Source organism: Microcaecilia unicolor, chromosome 1, assembly GCF_901765095.1.
Source record: "Microcaecilia unicolor chromosome 1, aMicUni1.1, whole genome shotgun sequence".
Classification (NCBI taxonomy): domain Eukaryota; kingdom Metazoa; phylum Chordata; class Amphibia; order Gymnophiona; family Siphonopidae; genus Microcaecilia; species Microcaecilia unicolor.
This window is the reverse complement of record NC_044031.1, coordinates 198764300-198779267: the sequence shown is the minus strand read 5'-3', so window position 1 is coordinate 198779267 and position 14968 is coordinate 198764300. Positions and strand designations below refer to the sequence as shown.

General features: G+C 44.5%; 1 protein-coding gene across 9 annotated transcripts in view; it reads right to left on the bottom strand.

The window, feature by feature from the left end:
• Positions 1-339: 339 nt before the first annotated feature.
• Positions 340-14968, bottom strand: part of EZH2 (enhancer of zeste 2 polycomb repressive complex 2 subunit) — a 626582-nt gene continuing 611953 nt past the window's right edge. For 5 of the 9 annotated variants that reach the window (XM_030203624.1, XM_030203674.1, XM_030203616.1 and 2 more), the window contains 2 exons: positions 11712-11844; positions 591-657 (listed from right to left, as the gene is read on the bottom strand). In XM_030203624.1, coding sequence (XP_030059484.1) covers positions 11760-11844 — 85 coding nt within the window. In that variant the 3' untranslated portion in view covers positions 591-657; positions 11712-11759. Of the gene's footprint in view, positions 658-11711; positions 11845-14968 lie in introns of all 9 variants that reach the window. The other 4 variants (XM_030203633.1, XM_030203666.1, XM_030203650.1 and 1 more) reach the window with 1 other exon arrangement.

Sequence of the window (14968 nt, the reverse complement as noted above, 5' to 3'; positions counted from 1 at the left end):
AGAATATGCTTAGGTGGAAATGTTTACCGTGCAGATTTTTTAGGCACCTTATATAGAATCTGGCCCAATGCATCTCAACAATAAGCTGTAGCCATGCAATTTTCCACTATATAATAGCCTTAACCTTTGGGCTATAGTGGATGGAATCCAAACTTTGGGCAATAATCAGCATAATAGACCCCCAAGACCATATTCTGTTGACAAATGTCATTATGCCTCTTGGTGATACTGGGGAATGCTTTTCAATTGACTTTGTCCAAAAGTACATATAAATACAAAGAAAGATCATGGTAAACATGACCATTTTCTGAAGTGCAAAATACAACAGTCATACTCAAATAAAGTTCAAGTATCTTTTATTCAAGGTTGTAAATGTACCACACTGCATTATTGCAAAAGTTCATTGGTACAAAACATTTTGCAGCTGGAAAAAGGCAATAAAAAAATTATATTCAAAGTCTTCACTATAAATTACTTTTACAGTACTTTGCAAACTCAGACCTCCAAATTGCATTATTTGATCTATCTAAAATCGCCCCAGTACTAGAATTTCCTGAAGAAGGTAAGGCAGCTGTTTGACGTGGAGGTAGCTGGAATCAAGGGATTTCCATTTCTCTCTCAATGCCCACATATTTAAGTGCATCAGCCTGGCTGTATCTGTGGGGGGGGGGGGGGGGGGGGGAGAACAGAAAAAAAAAGAGGAAAATAGGTTTTATATTTTTCCATATAAGAAAACACCATTTTAGTTTCTAGCTTTACACAAAATAAAATTTTGATGGTCAAATTGGTCCTGGAGACAACCAAAATCTTTGTATATTATTACATTGTCTTTCTCAGATTTCCTCTACAAATACATCACACATCATACTGGCATTACAAAAAAAACAAACAAAAAAAAACTTCAACTTATTTCTGCTTGAGGGAGACTTTTTTTTTTTTTTTAACCACAGCTATTGCAGTTACATCCTATATAATCTCATTAATTATCCATGTTCTAAGTATCACTCCAGATTATATCTAGTTCAGCTGACATGATGGAGAAATATATTCTTTCTTGCTAATTTCCTTTCCTTGATTTCTGTTAGACTAGTTCAGACGGATTGGTTATGCCATCCTACCAGCTGATGGAGGCAAAGAAACTGAACCCTCTAATGCGTCACCAATATAAGGAGTAGTGCAGCCTGGAACTTGTCAGTATGCTAGAGAGTGTACACCGACTCAACTGGAACCTTAACTCACCTCAAAGAGGCTTTAACACTGTCTCCTCTTTGAAAAATCCACTGAACACCACAAAGAGCTGGCTGGACTTCCTGAAAGAGTTTGTGACCTCTAGACAGTGAAGCAGAATCTCTGAATGTCCAACTTATGAAGGATCTTGCTGAGACTAACTCTTATTAAATACCAGTACCTAAAATGAGATCCCTCTTTTTCTCGCTAGTTACACTATTTGAATAATATTGAGAATTATTTATTACTTTAATTTCTTTATTTATATCTTATTACATAAAAATCAACTTCTACTTTAATTCTTATGGTTCTCATGCATTCCATCCATTTTGCCCCAAGGGTAAAGTGGATAACATAGAAAAAAAGAGGTTGAATGAAATTAGAGTTAGGATTAGGTGTGAGAGTAATGAATAGATGGAATGCATGAAAACCATAAGAATTAAAGTAGACATTGATTTTTTATGTAATAAGATATAAATAAAGAAATTAAAGTCATAAATAAATAGTTACTTAATTCTCAATATTAGTAAATACCAGGAGACAGATTGATTCAGGTAGAAGGATGAAACTACCTTAGGTAGGAAGGACTACAGAGATACTGTTGCAACTGAGTCCACTGAAAATAATCTTTGCAATGATAGGGCCTAGAACTCTTGAGACCTGCCTGGACGATAGTCACCAGAAGCACTTCTTTCAAGGAGAGGCCCTTCAGCAATGCTTGCCTCAAGGGCTCAAAGGGAGGACCAGCTAAGGTCTTCAGAGATCCCACTGTGGCACCACCAGATGCTTTACTCCATGCAAAAAACAAACAATATATGGGCGTGCCAGCAATGAAATGCCCTTAACCTTTCCTCTGCAACAAGAAAGGACTACAACTTGAACTCTGAGTCTTAAGAACTAGACCCTGATCAAGCTCACCTTTCAGAAAGGCCAGAAAGGTATGCAAATTCACCTGCCAGGCTGACAACTGTACTATGCACATCAATGCTCAGATGCCAGACCTAAACATACACCAATGACACAGGACTTCTGCAAGCCTTGCGAAACGTGGATATGACTGACACCAAGTACCCTTTATTCCTCAGACCCCCTAAAGGGCCAACCCATAAGCAAGGGGTGATCCGGGTCCTCTATGAGAGCTGGACTGTCTCAGAAGATCCAACTGCAACAGGACCTCACCAACAGCTGAACCAGATCTGCATACCATAGCTAGTGAGGCAAGTCTGGAGCCACCAGGATAGTTATAAACAAATGTTTTGCAATTCTCTGAAGTACCTGACCTATCAGGGGATCCAATCTTTTATTTTTTTTTTCTGTGACTAAAAAAGGGAAATTTGGTGTTCTGATGACATACCAACGGAATGAAGGCTGGAACACTGCACCACCTAACAACTAACTGGAAGGCTGAGGGGCTCTACTCCCACTCTACCAGTTTTAGAAGCTGCCAGCTGAGAAAAACCTTGATATTTTCCACATCTGTGATATGTGCCACCAAGATTGCTACTAGATTCACTTTCTCTCAGCTGATATCCTGTTTGTTCACATAAGCTACTAAAGTGGCATTACTGGCCATCACCAGAACTGCTTTTCCCAGACAACTGATAAGACCATGAAGCTTCTTAACAACTGGTTCCCCTGCAAGACTTGGCTGAAGTAGTGGGCTCTCCGGTCCACCAGATTGGCATTGTTCACCACCATTTAAGTCTGGCAAGACCAAGGGATGCCTCAACACACTAACTGACCTTTCAGTGCCACTGTCAACAAAGACAGACCTTGAACAGCTGGGACTTAGGAGACCAGCAAGAAAAGGAGAACAAGGTGGAAGGGCCTCATATTTGCTTCTGTCCATAGAACCACCTCTAACATAGCCATGGAGCCCAGAAGCTACAAGTAGTCACCAGGCTCTCAGAGCCTGCCAAACGCCAATCTTTCTCCTCTGGTGAGGATCTTACTTTCTACTTTGAATGAGGAAGACCACCCCCATGCTGGTATTGAATTGGATCTCCAGATAATCAAGGACCTGAGAAGGAACAGGTGTCTCTTGATGTAAATCGCCAGCCAATGTAGTAGTTCCAGCCAAGGCTGTGAAGACTGTATACCAAACCTTCAACTCTGATTCCTCTAATTTTCTACTGTCTGACCCTGACTCTTACTATATCTGGTAAATCTAAGAAATTTGCTTAATTACAAAAATTAGGACTAATAGACCACAAAATATATTTATTTGAAGTCTGAAGAACCAGAAAAAAACAAAACAAAAAACACTATCAAATGACAATATGAAATACACTGTTATACATTTAATATTTTTGATAAATCTTTGAAGAATTTGTCCTCAGAAAAAAAAATTACCTTAGTCAGAGCCTCCTTCATGAATGACCTCAATCTGATCTAATTATTCTCAGAGCAGAGAACCTCTCAACACTAACTTGGGTCAGTGGCAAATCAGTAATCACCACGGCAACACCCCTAACCATTTCAGGATATAATAGGATGACGACTTCTGTTAGTTTTGATGAATGATCACATCTTTCAACTTTTTAGTGCAAGTGAGAAATTTAGCAGAAATTTACTAAATTTGTTCTCTGTGGGTTCAGAGGAATCCTTTTCTATGTGGAGACGCTTTGCATGCTTCTTCTGATCCTAATATTTTTCAAACTAAAATTCATCTTCAGTTGATGTCAAGGAGGCTGAAGATATTCCTGCATTAACTTCTTCCTCCTGACATTCCTGTAACCCATTCATCCTAATTGCTACATCACACAGAGCAGATTTTCCTTTAGTCAGCTGTTCAACATCCAAAATTAAATATGTCCCAACAGAAAAACATCTTTAAAAACCCAAAATATATAACAAAAATATTCATATGGTGGAAGCTCATCCTACTAGTTAAACTGAATACCAATGTTATTTCACACCATACTCGTGTCATCTAGCAAAAAATCTTTACATATAATATAAACATCTTCAGCAATCAGCCATCAATATATAATATTCAAACCATTTGTTGGATCCTAACAGGGTCCCAGACACGGACCATGTTTCGCCAAGCGCTTTTTCAAGGAACCCAATAAATGATTTCAAATAAATGCAACATAATCTCCTTATTGTGGTCTCCTCCTTCCAGCATAAAAGGAGGAGTGGCCTAGTGGTTAGGGTGGTGGACTTTGGTCCTGGGGAACTGAGGAACTGAGTTCGATTCCTGGCCCAGGCAGCTCCTTGTGACTTTGGGCAAGTCACTTAACCCTCCATTGCCTGCCGCATTGAGCCTGCCATGAGTGGGAAAAAGTGCGGGGTATAAATTAAAAAAAAAAAAAAAGCAGTCTGTGGAAAATGCTGATTATATTAAAGATTTTTTGCTACATAACCACGAATATGGTGTGAAATAACATTGGGATTCAGTTAACTAGTAGGATGAGCTTCCACCATATGAAGATTTTTGCTATTTTTTTTTAAGTTTTGTTATTTATTTTGGAGTTTTGAAGATGTTGTTCTTGTTGGGACATATTTAATTTTGATTTGGATCATTTTCCTATACAGGGTTCTTTAAGTTTTGTTCTTTTTTTATATCTCTTCAATTTTTGATAGCTGTTCAACATCCAGCAGAATCCAGCGCATTGTGACTACATAAATAGATGCTAAAAGAATCAAGAATCTTTTCTAATAATTGTGTCTCTCTTCATTTCATTGAAGCAGCATTGAGACAGGCAAAACAGGTTCTTTCTCTCCTTCAATAATATACCTGAAATTAAGTCCTCAGCTTGTCATTTTGTAGTCATTGTAAATGAGTGACGAAGTAACTGTCACCTGTGTCCACTGACTTTCACTTAGCATCACTTGAGAGTTGGCCATGTCTACAATAAAGGGTTTCAGGTGAAGCAAGATCATTAATGTTCCAAGTTGCTTCTGACTCCGACTCCACAGCCTTGGTTCCAGCAGCCCAATCAACTTGAACATGGCTGCTCAGGAGGCTGCCTCTGAGTCAGCCTGTATGGGCTAATCATCCAGGCAGAAGTGAATTTGTACGCCCTTTCCTTGAAGGGCTGCTGCCACTACCATCATCATGACCTTAGAGAAAGTTGGGAGCTGGAGGGAGGTTAAAACACTTATTTATACAGTCTTTTTGCTCCCTGTCTTAATTTTGTTAGTCTAAAGGTTTTTTTTGTGTTTGATTTTAAGTATGACATACTGTTTTATTGTGGAGACTTGTTCAGGTGCAAAAAAAGGAACAAAACAAAAAGACAAAAACCCAGAAAAACAAACAACCCCCACTTTGGTTGTATCATAGAAAGTGGTATATCAAAATCCATACCCCTTTACCCCTTTTATTTATACTGATCTTTATTATTTCACTAGTAAAAAAAGGCCCGTTTCTGTCAGAAATGAAACAGACGCTAGCAAGGTTTTCCTCGGAGTGTATGTTTGAGAGAGAATGTGTGTGAGAGATGGAGAGTGTGATAGACAGAGAGTGTGTCATAGAGAGTGTATGTGAGAGACAGAGAGTGAGTGAGTGCCCCCTTCCCCCTCCCTTTTATGGTCTGAGGCCCCCTTCCACCCCCACTTCCTCTCCCCTGCCCCCCCTCTAGCCACCCATGTCCTGCGACCCTCCTCTCCCCCTGCCCCCCTGCAGCCACCCATGTCCTGTGACCCTCCTCTCCCCCTGCCCCCCTGCAGCCACCCATGTCCTGTGACCCTCCTCTCCCCCTGCCCCCCTGCAGCCACCCAAGTCCAGCGACCCTCCTCTCCCCCTGCAGCCACCCATATCCAGTGACCCTCCTCTCCCCCTGCCCCCCTCCAGCCACCCATGTCCTGTGACCCTCCTCTCCCCCTGCCCACCTGCAGCCACCCAAGTCCAGCGACCCTACTCTCCCCCTGCTCCCCCTCCAGCCACCCATGTCCAACGACCCTGCTCTCTCACCTGCCCCTCCTTCATCCACCCAGGTTGTGTAACCAATTCTTCGGGGCAGGCAGGAAAGATCCCTGGTCCTGCCTGCCCGCTGCTAGCGCTGGTGCTGATGCTCCCCCGCTGCCAGATCGCTGTTCAAAATGGCCACTGAGACTTCCAATGGCAGACTCGCGAGACTTCTGCTGAAGTCTTGGAGGCTGCCCTTGTAAGTATCGGCGGCCATTTTGAACAGTGATCTAGCAGCGGGGGAGCGTCAGCATCGGGCAGGCAGGGCCAGGGATTTTTCCTGCCTGCCCCAAAGAATTGTTTACACAACCTGGGTGGATGAAGGAGGGGCAGGTGAGAGAGCAGGGTCATTGGACATGGGTGGCTGGAGGGGGGGCAGGGGGAGAGTAGTGTCGCTGGACATGGTTGGCTGCAGGGGGAGAGGAGGGTCGCAGGACATGGGTGGCTGGAGGGGGGGGCAGGGGAGAGGAGGGTCGTTGTTTGAAGCGCCGCTCCCTGCCACCTGCTCCGCATGTTTCCCTACTCCTCCCCCTGCCTGGGAATCAGCTGTGAGTGACATCAGCCTGGCTACAGAGCCTAGCTTAGCAACTACGAAGGCGCCACGGACACAGGCAGACACATTAGAACGTTGGTGGTGAGAATTATTATATAGGATATGTTTCATTGTTAGCTGCTCAGAATTTTAAATGGATGGATTACAAAATGAATAAATGAAAACATTCTATTAATTCTGCACATCTATGTAGCTCCTTTTCAGCAGAAGTGTAGTCCATTGTGCCTCCTGGTACAGTGACTTTAAAAGCTCAGCCACAAATGACCACTGTTAGGACATACTCAAACTGGCATTTAACTCTTTTGGTTCCCAGGTCTAAAGTGCAGCCAAATTCTGAGTGACTGCACAGGCCTCAACCCATTCCAAAGCACATGAGAAGTAAAGACATATCAGCTCTGAAGTTCCTCCTTGGCATAGTTTTCTCCAGGGCATTTCGCTGAATCAAAGTGTCAGCACAATATACAGCACAGACCACATCAACACAAGGCCTGTTCTGTGCTGATTGTGCTCTGGTGCACAATTCTTCTAGCTGTATGGTGAGTGAAGTTTTCAAATTTGATTTTCTTGGTCTTTGTACTCTGGTAGTGATGTTTGCTTAAGCATCCAGAGACGTGTGATTTTGGTTTCTCTTCCTATTGTAGTGGGAAGGGTTACCTCATTCCTCATTTGCCATGTTGAACAATCTCAGGTAGGAGGAAGTTGGAAATAAATGTCTAGTTTCAGACTCTCAATCTGAAATAGACAATAAAGAGGCTATGGGATCTCTATGTAGAAGTTAACACTAGGTGCTTGAGAAGGTGTAGTACCAGCTTGTTGATACTGGATATTTGACAGAAACAAGTGAGGTTGTTCCAGAAAGGATAAATCTGCTACCATCATCACAACTTGAGTAGATGACGTTAGAGGCTGGGCAGCCAAACACTGTAAAGAGGAGGTCTTTACAGTGAGCTAGAAGAATACTTGGTCACATCACTCTTGAATATTATAGAATAACTCACAATATAACAATGCATCCATACCATCAAACCACTCTATGGTAAGATGCTACCCCACTACGCACCAAGACCCACAGGATGTGTCTGATCTCAAGAAAACACTCATCATGTACCTGAACTTGAGGCCTTTACATCATGTATTACACCACAAAGAATCATCTAAAATGCATCAAAGCTCCAGAGTCAACACAGCCTATATATTCAATCTTCTAGGTCAACATTGTTGCAATGAACTTCCAGGATCAAATGGAACATGCTTTAGACCTCTAAACTTAACACAATATGAACTCAGCTTCATTTAGACCTCTAAACCCAACACAATACAATATGTATTCAGCTCCCAGGGATAACCAAGCATGCATTCAGCCTACAGAACATGTCCAACATACACTCTGGCCAATGGTCCATACAGCTTGCAGTGAACCACCAGGATCAACAAGAAGTGCAGTCAAGAACTACCCCAAAAGGCAGCTGATCCCCCGTCCCCAGGATAGGCCCACCATGTCACCAGTTCCAAGGGTCAACACCACATGCATACTAACTTCAGACCACCACCGAATGCCTTCTACTCCATGTACACATCGTAGTTATGGAACTGACTAACAAAAGAATCACTCAGCTGGCAGCCTACCTATTCATCTGACAGATACGAAGAAAACTGTCCTGTGTCCTGTCCTCCCATGAAGGAACATGGAAGAGGTCCATGAGACATTATCTAGAAGCCCAATGAAGTTCTTCCTGGGAAAACAAGAACTGGTCCAGAGTTTCTAAACAGATGTTCATACTATGCAATCAAAGAGCTATTGCATGAAGCCAAGAATACACTCTATCCAGGCATCGACACTCTCCCCGGAATAACAACAAGGCAGTCAATAGAACCACGAGCTGACAGGCCGTAAGGAGAGTAACTTCCAACCGTCATCTTTGATAGGTCCTAGACTAGTCTAGCAGGACCTGAGGAAAGGAAATTAGCATGTTAAGATCAAATTTCACCTTCCTTACCATGCTGCTAGAGCAGCCAAGACAAATGGGGTGTATCAAAGCTTCAAGGTTCCAGGATGGGAGACAACAAGGTCTCTATGCTAGATCTTATGGGAGGATTTGCCCCTTGAGGGCTCACCATAGAACAAACCCATTGGTGCAGAGAAAGATCCATAATTGTCATTGTGCATAGGACATTACGCCACCAAGCTAAAGGCATAGCAAGTCAGAGACTGAGGACTCTATAGAAACTACAGGCAACTGAGACTAATAATAGAAACATGAAAACACAGAAAATTATGGCAGATAAAGACCATATGGCCTATTCAGTCTGTCCATCCACATCATCCACTAGCTCTTCCTCTCCCTTAGTGATCCTATATGCTTGTCTCATGTTTTCTTGAATTCAGATACAATCTTAATCTCCATCTCCTCCGCTGGAAGGCCATTCCACATAACCACCACCCTTTCTGTAAAGAAATATTTCCTTTGACTACTTTTGAGTGTATTCCCCTTCATCTTCACACCATGGCCTCATTCCTGAGCTTTTTCCAGCTGAAAGAGACTCACCTCCTGTGCATTTATAAAACAGAGGTGTCTATAATAATTGCAATGACAAATACCTCCCAGAAGGAGCCACTCTACCCACTACAAGAGAGCCATGCAGAAATGACCCGTAGACCTTGGCTAGAACTGGGCACCAGATTACCATAGCAGAATCTGGAGAAGGCAGGAAGAGGGGCCAGGAACGTACCCTAGAAGAGACTCAGTGCTGACCCTCTATAAGAGCCACTGCCCCAGGAGACAACTACCAGAACCTGGCTGTTGGAGAGGATTCCCTCCCCCAGAGGTTCCAGCAACTGGCCCAGCTCTCCAAGAGCAGGCTTCATAAGAATCATGGTGCAAGCAAAGCCCACAAGGGAGCCCCCAAAGTAAAGTCGAAGGCTAATTCCTCCCACAAGTGGAGGCACCTGTACTCCCAACTCTCTATAACCAACAAGCACAGAACAGAGTGAGATGGCCCAGGACCAGAACTCTGTAGAGGGTACACAGTCCTCCTTCATGCTATTCCTACTGAAAAGAAACACAGAAGGTGAAAACTATCCCCAAGCAGAAGTTTCTCCGTAGGAAAAAAAAGAGGCTTGGAGCCTGGTCCCCACCTGAAACCTGGAGTGGCAGAAGGACCATCAACCAGCAGCCACCAAGCCTTGATCGGAACACCAACACCTGCATGATAAGGCAATCATAGCCAGCAGGACACTGATAACATGACAGCTGTCCTCTGAGTTGTGGGCCATCTGTGAAGGATCTATTCCAACAATAATCTAGGGACCTCCCAGCCAGGATCCAAATGAAGACCAGCCAGAAATATGGTCAAACATTCCCAGTATCCAAAGGAGGCTAGACTGAGAATCCCATCCCAGTCAAGGGAACTGCTCCTAGGCACCCCCCCCAAGGGCCACTCTAAACCATAGAGGCCATCATCAAAGAGAAAAGAATGCCCTGAAGCACAAGCTCTCAATCCCTGAAAGGGCCAAAAAATTAAATGATGGCATTTAAAAAAAATTCTACAACAGATAATCCGCACGAAGAACAAGACAGCCCGAGCCTGTGAAACAGGCTGCTACCCCGGTAGCCATGCTGGGAACCTCCCAAGCTGCTGTTAAAACAAGGATCCAACTAACCCAGGATATCCGCCACCAGAGCTGCAGCCCTCAAATCAGTGCTGCCTTCAGGGACTGCCAGCCAGTCTGAACAGCTAAACCTGATACTCCCATCTGAGGATGGTCATGTTTAATCCTGCTGCCTGCAGTGAGTGCAAGTCTCACAGATGAGTCACCAGTACCTTGGTTTCCTGGGCAGGATTCCGATCCCCCTTCCCCACCAACTGACTGATTTCTCTCTCTCTCTCTTTTTTTCAGGCTCCTCCAGCGCTGAGACTGGGAAAGAGGATGGGGTGGGGGAGGAGGAGGGGGAAGAAATGGGGTCAAATCCAAACCGCATACTTATCCTCTTCTGGCCACTGAAATGCTGGCTCCAATGTGAGACCACTTGGCCAAGATCATGACTTCTTGTTTATTGTGGGTTATTCACAAATTTGATATAGCATATTTCAAATATATGCCAATACAGTTGACAATATACAACTAATAACTCAGGGAAGGAAGAAAAAAGAAGAATAACCTAAATGCAGAAAGGAGAGGAGGAGAAAGAGTAGAACACCCATCCTAATACCACTCCAGTCCAAATCAGCCCATCCGAACGCCTGCTAGAAGTTATAGGTCTTTAACTTTGACAGGGTGGCCTTTAATTGTATATATTTTGGAAAGGAGTTCCAAAGAAACAGAACTAAAAAAAAAAAAAAATGCAGACTCTCTTGTAATAACCTATTGAGTCTGAGATGGAGGAGGAATAAATACAAGCTTATCTTGACCCGAGAGAAAAACCTAAGAAGTGGTGTGAGGAATCAATGCATTGGATAGAGAAAGCCAACTTGCATAGCTCTATAAGTACCAGGACTTTGAATTTAACTCTAGCTTACTGGGAGAGCCTGTGATATTTCATAAGGAGTGGTGTAACATGATTGTTAAGCCTAGCATGATGTATGAGATGAACTGCAGTGTTTTGGACTAGCTGCAATCGATACAAAATAGATAGCTTTACTCTATTACTCTCTACTTCGCGTGGTCCTGGGGAGTCTGGGCCAGTAGATACCTTACCACATCAAGGCCTGTGGGCTGAGGCTGGGGCTGTTGGAGGAAAATTCCTCCCCTTTCTTCATCAGGGCCACATAGCCCGTACCCTCAGGACACCAGCCTGCCATAACATTCTGTTGCACTAGACCATCTGCTGGAGGCAGAGTAAAACTGGTGGATTCCAGGGTTGTAGTACTGATATAGCTGAAAAAAATCACTAAAATTTCAGTGTTCTCTATCTGCTGGAAGGAAAAGATTACAACTAAGGCTGCAAGTTAATCGTATTGAGTAATGTGATATTTATTAAACATGATTTAAAAAATTGAGATTGATAAAATTGATCTTACCTGGTGCTTTACCTTCCCATATAGCTGCCATTATGTTCTTCTTTCTTTTCAGTCAGCATCAGCATTACTGCTACAGAGCATCTGATTGGCTCTTAGTCTTTGCCAGGCAGCCAGGGGCCAATGAGGAGCACCCCTATTGAACAGCATGCTGAATATCAGTGTGTGCTCCCCGAGGCTTCCCGTCCTCCACAGCTGTCCACTTCTGGACACTACTGCCTGCACGGATACAACCGGTAAGTCCCTCCAACTCCCCCACTCAGGCGAGGACTTCCTTCTTCTTGGGCCCTCCTTCTCCCCCACGAGATTTCTTCCTGGATCCCCCTCCCCACCACAAGGTCCATTTTCTTCCCTCTCTCATCAGCCTCCCCACACAGCTTCCTGCCTACATGCCTCATCTGTGAGCCAGATCAGGCAGGCAGGAAGTCTGGGAAGGGGGGAGGGGAGGACAGGAGGGAAGAGAGATGCAGTCACACAGGCTGTAAGTGACTAAATCTATCTCCCCCCCCCCCCAGACTGTGTACTGCTCTGCTTGCATGTCTCACCTGTGAATCACAGATCAGGCAGGCAGCACACAGTCTGGGGATTGGTGGGGGGGGGGGGGGGGGGGGGGGGGGCCGAGGGAAGAGAGATGGCATGCAGGCAGACAGCACATAGTCTGGGGAAGGGGGAGGACGATAGATGCAGTCACTCACAGCCCCTAGTTCTCCTTCCCTCCCCAGACTGTTTGCTGCATGCTTGCAGTCTGAGAGGGGAGGAGGGCAGATGCAGTAACTATGACTGCATCTCTCTTCCCTCCTGCCCTCTCCAGACTGTGTGCTGCCTGCCTGATCTGTGAGGGAGTGGGGGTGAGGGCAGGAAGGAAGAGAGATGTAGTCACAGTGACTGTCTCTCTCTTCCCTCCTGCATTCACCCCCTCCCCTCCTGGTCACTATGATTGCACTCTTCTTCCCTTTTGCTCTCCCCCCTCCCCAGACTGTGTGCTGCCTGTCTGATCTGTGGTTTTTTTTTTTTGGGGGGGGGGGGCAGGAGGGAAGAGGGGTGCAGTCACAGTGATTGTGTCTCCCCCCCCCCCCCCCCCCGGTCATTGTTTTCCCTGCTTCCCGGTTTTCTAATCACACAAATAACTGTGCGATAAAAAATTTTAATCGAAATGCAGCCCTAGTTACAACCCACTTCTCTGGACAGGTCTAGCAGGATGAAAGGAAAGTGAAGTTTCATCAGATCAGTCATGGAAAAATTAGTTAATTACCTGATAGTCTTCTTTCCTTTAGACCCAAAGGCGCAGTTCAGACAAATGGGTTGTGACCATTCACCAGCAGATGGAGATAGCTGCTATCCTGCCTGCTGGAGATAGAGATACTGGCTTGGTTGCTATGCACAGGACCTTCTAAGGCTCAGCTCATTAGTGTTTTCTATCTTCACCTGATGGCGGATGGTCACAACCCATTTGTATGAACTGATTCTTGGAACGTAATGGAATGAAGCTTTCCTGAAGTCTGCTTTGCTATCTGTAAAGCAGCATCCTGGTCAAGGTCAGGCTTCTTATCTTTCTCTCGCACTGTTTGGACCAGTTCATAAAGATATAGTACATTTGGTGGAGGGTGCTGGCCAATCTATATACATGAGCTTCCAACTCTTGCACCTTTTTGATGCGTGGGTTGTCCCTGAACAGCAGCATGGAAATCTTTTCTTTGTACGTATACCTTGATTTGAAGGTGGCTTGCAGTGCAGTAAAAAAGCTCCTTTGCAAAAGAGACCTATTTATAATATTTATTTATTGCATTTGTATCCCACATTTTCCCACCTATTTGCAGGCTCAATGTGGCTTACATAGTAGCGTGAAGGCGATCGCCAATTCTGGTAAGCGAAATACAGAGTGGTCTAGTGTTAATGTTCATAAGTGACAAAGTATATTACGTATTCAAGAGAGAGAGTTAGGTTTTGTCCAGTTCTGGTAGGAGTTTCGATTGTGTTGCAGGGTTACAGTTGTTGAGGTTGGATTGTTCTGGTATGCCTTCATGAACAGGATAATTTTTAACGATTTACGGAAATTTGTTAGATTGTGCATTGTTGTCATGATGTTTGAGAGTGCATTCCATAGTTGCGTGCTTATATAAGAGAAGCTGGATGCATATGTTGATTTATATTTTAGTCCTTTGCAGCTAGGGTAGTAGAGATTTAGGTATGTGCGTGCTGATCTTTTTGTGCTCCTGGTTGGTTGGTCTATAAGGTCTGCCATGTAGACTGGGGCCTCGCCGTGAATAATTTTGTGAACCAGGGTGCAGATTTTGAACGCGATTCACTCTTTGATTGGGAGCCAATGTAGTTATTCTCGTAAGAGCTTGGCACTTTCATATTTCGTTTTTCTAAATATGAGTCTGCTGCGGTGTTTTGGGCAGTTTGGATTTTCTTCATGATTTGCTCTTTGCATCCAGCATAGATTGCATTACAGTAGTCTAGGTGACTTAGAGCCATTGATTGTACCAGGCTGTGGAATATTTCCCTCGGGAGTACACTCTCATGGATCGTCCTCCACCCGCATCCCACTCTCTGTTGGAGTTCCCCAGGGATCTGTCCTTGGACCCCTTCTTTTTTCAAACTACACCTCTTCCCTGGGCTCACTGATCTCATCTCATGGTTTCCAGTATCATCTGTACGCTGATGACACCCAGTTGTATCTCTCCACACCAGACATCACCGTGGAGACCCAGGCCAAGGTTTCGGCCTGCTTATCCGACATTGCTGCATGGATGTCCAACCGCCACCTGAAACTGAACATGGCCAAGACCGAGCTTGTCGTCTTTCCACCAAAACCCACTTCTCCTCTTCCTCCACTCTCGATCTCAGTAGATAACACCCTCATCCTCCCCATCTCATCCGCCCGCAACCTCGGAATCATCTTCGACTCCTCCCTCTCCTTCTCTGCGCATATCCAGCAGACAGCCAAGACCTGTCGCTTCTTCCTCTTTAACATCAGCAAAATTCGCCCTTTCCTCTCTGAGCACACCACCCGAACTCTCATCCACGCTCTCATTACCTCTCGCCTTGACTACTGCAACCTATTCCTCACTGGCCTCCCACTTAACCATCTATCCCCCCTTCAATCGGTTCAAAACTCTGCTGCACATCTTATATGCCGCCTGAACCAATATACTCATATCAACCCTCTCCTCAGGTCACTTCACTGGCTTCCGATCAGATACCGCATACAGTTCAAGCTTCTCCTTCTTACCTACAAATGCACTCAGTCTGCTGCC